A 9,650-nucleotide genomic window follows, 5' to 3' on the forward strand; every position below is an offset into this window, starting at 1 on the left:
ATGACTTGCGTAAAGCCACATTGCCGGAGTTTAAATCCAAACGTGGCGTGGCAGTCTCGGGAACCCACCTTGCCACCCTGAAGACCTGTCTTTACAGATTCACGACTTTTCTATTCAAGCAAAGGCTGGGAATTCTTTTCAGCCTCAACTCATTTTACATTTTCTCCCACTTTCATCTCACAGATTAGCAGATACACTGGGCACCCCTCTGCAGAATAGATAACAGAAACACATCCTCTCTTGCCGGGCGGTGGTGGTGCACGCCTTTAATCCCAGCACTTGGGAGGCAGAGGCAGGCAGATTTCTGAGTTCGAGGCCAGCCTGGTCTACAGAGTGAGTTCCAGGACAGCCAGAGCTACACAGAGAAACCCTGTCTCGGAAAAGAAAGGAAGGAAGGAAGGAAGGAAGGAAGGAAGGAAGGAAGGAAGGAAGGAAAGAAAAAGAAAAGAAAAGAAAAGAAAAGAAAGAGAAAAACATCCTCTCCCGCACACAGATCTCATCCTGCCGGTCCTTCTCCTGTTTCCCCTCAACTGTCCAAAGGATCCTGTTAAAATATAGGTAAAGGGGCAGGGGACCCAGCTCACTGGGTTAAGTACTTGCTTGCTGGGCATGCATGAGGATCTGAGTTCAAAACTCAGTGGCCCTGGGGTGGTGGGAGTTTATAACCACCTCTGAGCAGGCAAACGGGAAGATACCTGGGGTTCCCTAAACAACCAGGATAGCCTAATCTGTAAGATGCCGGCAGAGACCCTGTCTCAACAAGGTGAGTGGCCCTACAGGAACATGGGAGCACTTCTTCGAACACGAACACACACACACAGACACGGAAAACGTGTATGGAACTTTTCCACCTGCTCCCACCTTTGCCTGCATTCTTCACTATCTCCTTCCCTTGGCTCACTGCACACTGAAGCACTGGCTCTTGAATCCTAGAATGAATTCCTCAGCCACTGTGGACTCCGAGGGGAGCCTTAGCTTACCGGGGACCCCCTAAGTGAACCACATGGAGCCGGGATCGATGCAAAAAGCAAGAGGAATGTATTGTTCCAGTGCACTGGGGTCATCCCAAACCGGAAGGAGAGGCTGCGAGAGACACACACACACAACAACAACAAGCACCATTCGTTCGGCGAGTTCTTATATGGTTTCCAGGGGCAGAATAGAGTAAGCATCAGCAACTAGGCACAATGATTGGCAGGACATTGCACCCTTTAAACTGATTGGTCTTTAGGGAATGAAGTGACAAGGACTTCGAAGGCCGCTTAGGCCCTTTGGTCTAAGTAGTGTTAATTAGCCTTTCCCTTCCGGGAGGGGCAAGTGTTCCATGACCTTCCCACAGTTCCTAAGCTGACCTTTTCACCACGTAGGGAGCTTCTGTTTTAGAATTTTCCAGTTCCGCTGGAAAGGTCTGTAAATCCCAGCACTTGGAAGTTGGAGGCAGGATGCTGGGCTACATGAGACTCTAGTGAGAGAGAGGGGAGGAGGAACAGAGGTGGAAGGCTGTGGAGGAAGGGAGGGAGGGAGAGAGGGAGAGAGGGAGGGAGGATTCCACCTGGGATCTTTTGGTAACAATCATTCTTGGGTTTTGATAGAAAAGATCATTGCTTATAGTTCCCAAATTCTGAGATTATAGGCACAGACATCACACTCGGATTGTTTTGGTTTTGAGATTGGGTCTCACTGCGTAGACCTAGCAGTCTGAATAGGCTTGTAGACCAGGCATGCCTCCAACTGTGTAACCCTCCCATCTCAGCCTACCAAGAACTGAAATTACAAGAGCTTATCACAGCTTTTTTTGTTTTGTTTTTAAAACAACCTCTGCTTCTTTTCCTCTTTCTTTTTAAATGTCTTTAAACTATTTTCTTTAACATTTCACTCTGAAGTATCTGTGTAAATTTTATAGGGCTTCTTGAATCTGTAATATTTGATTTCTCCCTAATTCCCTGTGTAGTCACATCAAATCTTCTGTTTAACATATCATTTGGACTTTGATTTGTTTGTTTTGTTTTGTTTTCAAAAGATTTGTTTATCTTATATATTTGAGTACACTGTAGCTGTCTTCAGGCACACCAGAAAAGGGCATTAGATCTCATTACAGACAGTTGTGAGCCACTATGTGGTTGCTGGGAATTGAACTCAGAACCTCGGGAAGAACAGGCAGTGCTCTTAACCACTGAACCATCTCTCCAGCCCTTGTTTTTTTTTTTGTTTGTTTGTTTTGTTTTGTTTTGTTTTGTTTTAATATTGAGATTCAACTTTGGTTGGACTGAAACTTAACATACAGACTAGACTGGCGGCCTCAAACCTGCAGCAACCCTTGCTTCTGCCTCCAAGTGCTGGGATTACAAGTGGACCCTTCTAAAACATCTGATAGATTATCCAGATCATTGCCGCTTAGTGGAATTCCCTTCTATTTTTGCAATGGTTCCAGGCATCTGTTTATCTGTTTACATACAATCTGCCTCTGTGTGCCAGATGACCAGTGAACTCCAGGTGTGTGTGTCTGAGGGTTTACATTCTTGTTGCCTTGTTTTCTTCTGTAGAACATGTAGATTTCTATAGTGGTGTTCCCATCAGCCCTGACAGCTGCTGTAGGGGGAGGGGCAGATGCACTCTTTTTTTTTTTTTTTTTTTTTTTGGCCTTATCCTTCTCCCTTTAAAGGGCAAGCTGGCATTCTCTTTGGACACTTTTCACCTAAGTAGGTAGGCCCCAACATTCATTGAAACCCTAGTTCTCAATCAGGGTGGCAGTCCCATGTCTCAATGACTCTAAACAAGCAACTCCCTATCTCTGGGTCTCAGTTTCTTCCTCTGCACAATGATAATCATGACAGCTCCTTCTTAACAGCTATTGTAAGACTCTATATAAATTACCAGTTACTGATAATATATATCACATTCTATAACCCCAAAGTTAGCAGTTTAAAACAGTGGACAGGGCATGGTGGTACAACATCTGTGATCCCAGGACTCTGGAGGCAGAGTCAAGAAGGTCACACAGTCTCAGATCCAATTTGAGATACTTCTTTGACACTGTCTCAAACAAACACCCTAAAAATAAACATTTCTGGGAGTCAGGAACAGAAAAGGGCTTCTTAGTGGTTCTGGCTTGATACTGGGAATAAATTTGACTGAGGCTACAGCCTGATTTTCAGGAAACCCACCTTCCTCATGAGCCCGGCTCACCCTGCAGCACACAGTTCTCCCTGGGAGGCTGGCTATACCTAGTGCAGGTGACCCAGGAGTGGGGTTGTTAACCCATCCCCTCAGGAATGCTGGGTTGGCAAGCACCTATTGATTACTAAGCTGAGCTGTATTCCCAGATCAATCTCTTATTTCTTTCCTTCCACCTTCCTTTCTTCTTTCCTCCTATTAACCCCCACATTTGAGGGGCAATGGGCTATGCACAGACAGCCTGGTCTCTAGTCGAGCCTAGGTCTTGAACCCTGGTGGTACCCGATGGGTGGTAATTTCCATCTACATGGGATGGAAGGCATTCGATCATGTCTCCTGGACCCCTGGCTCCTGTGGAAGTTACTGCCCCTATAGCCCCCCACAAGAGAGGCATGTGGCTAGCAGTCACATAGACAATGTCCCAAGCTTCTGGCATTCTGGCTAGACTCCTCCCCACAGCTACCTAGCAACAGGAAAATAGCAGCCCACTATGAGAGGGGCTTCTTGGCCCCTCCTCACTCTCTTTAAGCTTTCTTACTCTCCAGCTCTCCTTCTCTCTCTCTCTTTCCCTTCCCACCTCTCAGCTTTTACCTCTCTTACTCTCTAGCCTTCTCTCTCTCTCTCTTCCCCTTTCTCTCCTTGTGGCCATGGCCAGCCTCTCCCTCTCTCTTTCTACTTTCTCTCTCCCCCCCACTGCATTTCTTCAATAAAGCTCTAAAACCATAGACTGTCTCTGTTCATCAAGGCCTGCTGTGCTTGAACGATGGGATAGGCTTTCTTTTAACCAGTGTCTGTCTAACCTCCTGCCAGGAGGCCTTCTTATGTTGCAGCCACAGACTGGACTAAAGACTCTCACCTGCATGGGAACCACCCAGCGCCCCCTCTCCCTCTGCCCTCTTTCCTTATCTCTGGGGCCAAGTGCCGCCCCAGGGCCCCCTATTCTGTTTTCAGCTTCTCCACTGTATCCAGTGTGGGATGCCGGAGACTGAGAACCTGGTACCTGGGGCTGCCCCTTGTCCACCACCAGCCATGTAGGGTCAGTGGCTTAACACAGCCCGATGCTCGCATCTGCCCACCCAGAGCACAGGAACTCTGGCCAGACAAGGACACTCTCCTACTCTCCCCCCCCTCGCTCCCCCCCCCCTCCGCCCCACACACATTGTGTTTTTAAAGACAGATCTGGGCTGGGCTAGAGCGATGGCTCAGAAGAGGACTTACAGAAAAAGAATTCTGTTCCCAGCACCCACATGAGGTGACTCACAATTGCTTGTGTCTCCAGTTCCAAAAGATCCTGCTCCCTCCCTGGCCTCCAGGAGCACCTTCGCACACACATAAATAAAAATCAAGTATATCTTAAAAGATAGAAAGGAAGACAGCATTTTACTATGGAGCCTCGCCTGGCCTGGAACACCCTATATAGTTCAGTTAACCTCAACCTCCTCTCTCTCTCTGTTGGAATCACAGGCATATAGCATCACAGGAGGCTCCAATATACACACATATACACAGGTGTATTTATATACATATATTTTTATTATTAGCTACCCATTTTCTGCTTCTCCCATCAAGAAGAAATCCACTTTTCTGCCTACCAGACTAAGCTGTGGGACAGCTTGTGCATCAGACTCACCCTTTCTTGTTGTGTTCTGAAACCCAGAGACCTCCCCCGCATGGCATGATGGGTGAGCCTCTGAAGGACTGCAGGACCGGCCAGCAACTGGACAGAGCCTATATAAGGTTTTGGCTGCAGAACCTTTCAGTGTCTACGTACATCCTGGGGGCTATTGCCAGGGAAGAGTCATGGGACCGATCTGGGAGTGTGGGGAACAATTAGGCAGACTTTCTGGAAGCTTGTCAGGAAAGAGCCATGGCAACAGCAACTGATGCTTCCTGCAAGGTGACGGTGCCAGGTCCTGCTTGTTTTGAAAGCTTTATTGGTGCTGAGAAGATGGCACAGGGCTTAAAGCACGTGTAAACATGGGAGGGCCCACATTCAGATCCTAGAACCTACACAAATGCCTTGGAAATGAGAGACGGGATCCAAGTCTGGCCATATCAGGGAGACCAGGGTTTGACTGTGAGACCCTTCTCAGCCAGGCAGTGGTGCCATGCGCCTTTAATCCCAGCACTCAGGAGACAGAGGCAGGCTAATTTCTGAGTTTAAAGCCATCCTGGTTTACAGAGCAAGTTCCAGAATAGCCAGGACTACACAGAGAAACCCTGTCTAGGAAAAAGAGGGAGGGAGGGAGGGGGAGAGGGGAGAGACCCTCCTCAAGGAATAAGGTGGAGGAGGAAGAGTAAGAATGATCTAATTTATCTATCTCCAGCCTCCACGTGCCCTCTCGCAGGCTCACATGAGTGTGTGCGCGTTCACACAAACACACACACACACACACACACACACACACGTCCTAGTCTCTGCTTTTCCAGATGAAGAGCCTGAGGTATAGAATGTTAAGAAACTTGCTGAGGGTCCATCCAACAACTGCTGTGTTCTGGAAAGATTGCACTTGGGGCAGCCTGACTTTCAAGTGTTAGGTTCATAAGTGCTACAATGCCCCTTTACTTTGTGCAATGTGACGTAAGTGCCAGCTTTCTCCATGGAAAACAGCCAAGGACTGAAGGAGTCAAGAAAGCAGACATTCTGCCAACAGCTTGGAGAGCCAGACTGACCTGCCCTGAAACTACCCTGGTCACTGACCTGTCTTTATGCAAAGTATGTTTCTTCCAGTTTAAACTGATGCCCTTTTGGGTGGAGGACAGAACCCATAACTCTGAGTATGTTAGGTGTGTGCTTACACCTGAGCCATACCCCAGTGCTCAGCTTAGAAAGCTTCTCACCTGAGACCCAAGGTCCCTAGAAGAAAAGGCATGTACAGGAAGATCAGTAGAGGAATTTCTTCACAAGCCACTTGGTAGGGGCTGAGCTGTACCTGGCTTTCATGGTGGGGCCAGCGTTGAAGAAGAGAAAGTCACCAAGGATGTTAGGTGGTGGGGCTCTTTCACATGTCAAACCACACAGCTCTCTTTTATTGGGCACATGATGAAAATACACACTTAACCAGACCAAAGCCATCAAACTGACTGTGGGCCTGGGTACTAAAAGTCCCCAGAACAGGGGCTGAGATTGTCTGTAGGCAGTAGGACAGACCCTGCCTGGTCCATCCTCTCCAACTTTGGTGCTTCAGCCAGAGGCTACCAGAGTAAACAGACCTGGGTCCTTATTCCAGACTATTCCTTGAGTCAGATGCCTCTCTATTGGAGTCTCACCCTTTTGGCTTCAATCCCACAGTCAGGTCTTCTTCAAGCAGGTTCTCCTGCCTGGAGGCCACAATCCCAGCCCAGCCTGATTTGTGGTCCTGAGGCACATGGTGAGTGAGGACTTTGGTCTTTGGCACAAAGATGTTTCCTTTGTTTAAAGGCACAAGACAGAAGGCAGCTGGGGCACTGATAAAAGGGACTGTCCCATGAACCAGCACCAGAGAAGACCAGTCCCGGTATGAAATGTGCCCAAGGCAGGGGCTGGCCGGAGAGCATGCGGCACTGTGGCAACTTGGCCAGCAAGGTGTATTTCTCCCTCTTTTTCCTTTGCTGTTCACAGCACCTAGAACAGGGCGTGGCACTCAGGGAGCATCACCCCACTAGGCATAAGGCACTCGGGCTGTTTCTTCCTCCAGAAAGGCACTTAAGGTTTAGCTTGGCCCAAAAAGGCAGGAGAAAGCTGAGACTCAGGTACTCAACTCACACCTTGGAGCTGAGGGGCCAGTAAGGTGGCCCTAGCCATACAGCCCCACCTCCCCTTCCTCAGCCTCCTCCAGCTGTGGCCCATCTGGGACCACCTGGTCCATCTCCCTTCGGTCAGACTGTGGAGGAGAGACTCGGCCATGATCCTCTCTCAACCAGGGATGCAGGAGGATTCCCAGGGCCACAAGTCGCTCTGAAGGCTCCTTGCGGAGGAGACAGCGGATCAGACAGCGGGCTGGGGCTGATAGGCCCTCAGGCAGGGCAAAGGTCCCTCTACGGATCTTGCCAAAGAGCAGGATTGGCTCAGAGTCCTGGAATGGGTATCTGCCAGCCAGCATGGTGAAGAGCGCCACACCCAGGCTCCAGACATCAGCTGCTTTGCCAGAGTAGGATGGCCGGGAGCTGAGTATCTCTGGTCCCACGTAGGCAGGGCACGCATGCTTGTCCCACAGAGAGTCGTCTGATCCAGTCATCACGCAGGCATCCTCCAGGTTCTCCAGCACCAGCTTCGTCCTGGGTCACAGACAGAAAAAAAAATCAGGTCTCACTCAGGTCCTCTGGAATAGCAGCCTCCTCTCCACTCTCTGTCTTGTACATTGTCCAGTCTGGGCTTATTACTGTCCTCGTGCCTCTGCCTCCTGAGTGCTGGGCACTCATGTGTGGGCCACCATGCCGAGCTTCAGTTACTTTTTCATTTGGTTGGTTTAGTTTGCTTTTGGCTTTGATGGGTCAGGGTCTCACTATATAGCCCTGGCTGTCCTGGAACTCACTCTGTAGACCAGGCTAGCCTTGAACTCAGAGATCAGCCTGCCTCTGCCTCTTGAGGGCGGGGGTCCTAGGAATGAGCCACCACCACTTGGCCTCTTTCTTTTTATATTTATTTTTATTATATTTTATGCAAATGGGTGTTTTCCTGCTTGTGTGTTTGGGCACCATGAAGGCCAGAAGAGCCTGTCAGATATCTAGGACTTGGACTTACAGGTGGTTGTTAGCTATCACGTGGATGGGTCCTCTCTGACCCACTGAGTCATCTTGCCAACTCCCCCATCCCCTAGCACACACCTTTTTTTTTTTTGGAGACAGGATCTCACTACATAGCCCTGACTGGCCTGGAACTCACCCTGTAGACCGGGCTGACCTCCAGTTCACAGAGATCCACTTATCTTCCCCTCAGCCAGGATTTAAAGGTGTATGCTACCACCCCCAAAATAAGATATTCCTTTCATCCTTATTTAATTTGAAACAGGGTCCTTCACTAAACCTGTAGCTCACCAATTGAATAGACTAGCTGGCCAGTGATCTCTGGGGATCCACCTGTCTCCCCCCCGCCCCCCAGTCCAGTTGTTAGGGCTACAGATTTCACGGCACAGGCAGTGGTCACTCAGTGCTGGAGATTTCTTTCCCTGTCTTCTTTTGCTGCTGAAGATGGATCATGAGCCTTGCACATGCTAAGCATAAGCATTAGCTCTTCCTAAGTTACTCTGCTCGCCTGGATCTCAGTTTCCCCACCGTGGCCTACCTCTCAAGTGTGCCTCTGGGGTCACACTCACCTCTCACAGTTGCTGAAGACAAAGCGACGCAGCTTGAGGTCGCGCAAGACAAGCCCGTGCTTGTGGCAGTGTGCCACGGCACCAGCCATCTGCCTGAAAAGCCTGGCAGCCTCGGACTCGGGGATACCGCGGCGGCTGCGCACCAGGCTGTGCAAGTCCCCATGGGTCTTCGTGAAAAAGGTGTAAAGGAACTGAGAGCCCAGCAGGACCTCCGTGGGACGGGCCACGTGCTGGTGGGTAGGCAGCCGGGCATAAGGTGCCAGCACCGCCTGGGCCTCGCTGGCGGGATACACCTGGAGACAGAGTCAGGAGTAAGCACAAGGGACCTAGCAAAAGGGGACAGCCAACTCTGTGAGCTGTGAGCTACACATACAGAAGCCCTTGTTTAGCAAGTCACTCATAGCCAAGTATCAGCCGAATCTCCGCAAAGCCACATCGGTCAGGAGACCCAGGGGTCACAGGGCCAGCAAGTAGCATATTTGGGACTAGAACCCATGCACCAATCTCTGCTTAAGCTGCCACCCTGTGTGAATTAGGCCTCAGAAACTAGAATGTAACCCACACAGAAAACCACTCCTGGAGGCAGATCACCACCATAGCCCCCCTTCTCCCACACATCCTGCATAAGAAAAGCCAGCTCAGTGGCCTGTCTGCAGCCCCTGCCCAGCTGACCAGACTCACAGCCATTGCCCCTGTTCTCTTGGTGTCCACAGTACGGCACAAGAAAACCCCAAACCACATATTCCAAAGAAATAAGAAAGATGGCCGGGCGTGGTGGTGCACGCCTTTAATCCCAGCACTTGAGAGGCAGAGGCAGGTGGATTTATGTTTTCGAGGACGGCCTGGTCTACAGAGTGAGTTCCAGGACAGCCAGGGCTATACAGAGAAACCCTGTCTCTAAAAACCAAAACCAAAAAAAAAAAAAAAAAAAAATCCAGAATATTTTATATTGCCATCTTGGAGACCAAACACAGGACCAGTCTTTGCTAGGCAAGTGTGGGCTGGTATTTTAGAAGGGAGCACCTATTTTAAAAAGTGCGAGCCGTGGGCTGGAGAGATGGCTCAGTGGATAAGAGCACTGTCTGCTCTTCCAGAGGTCCTGCGTTCAAATCCTAGCAACCACATGGTGGCTCACAACCATCTCTAATGGGATCAGATGCCCTCTTCTGGTCTGTCTGAAGA

At 49.7% G+C, this 9,650-nt stretch overlaps 1 protein-coding gene across 1 annotated transcript in view; it reads right to left on the bottom strand.

The window, feature by feature from the left end:
* Nucleotides 1-6,158: 6,158 nt before the first annotated feature.
* Nucleotides 6,159-9,650, bottom strand: part of Trib3 (tribbles pseudokinase 3) — a 7,031-nt gene continuing 3,539 nt past the window's right edge. The window contains exons 3-4 of the mRNA XM_021150076.2: nucleotides 8,469-8,761; nucleotides 6,159-7,431 (exon numbers count right to left, since the gene is read on the bottom strand). Of these exons, the coding sequence (XP_021005735.1) occupies nucleotides 6,951-7,431; nucleotides 8,469-8,761 (774 nt within the window). The 3' untranslated portion in view covers nucleotides 6,159-6,950. The remainder of the gene's footprint in view (nucleotides 7,432-8,468; nucleotides 8,762-9,650) is intronic.

This window comes from Mus caroli, chromosome 2 (assembly GCF_900094665.2).
Source record: "Mus caroli chromosome 2, CAROLI_EIJ_v1.1, whole genome shotgun sequence".
Lineage (NCBI taxonomy): Eukaryota > Metazoa > Chordata > Mammalia > Rodentia > Muridae > Mus > Mus caroli.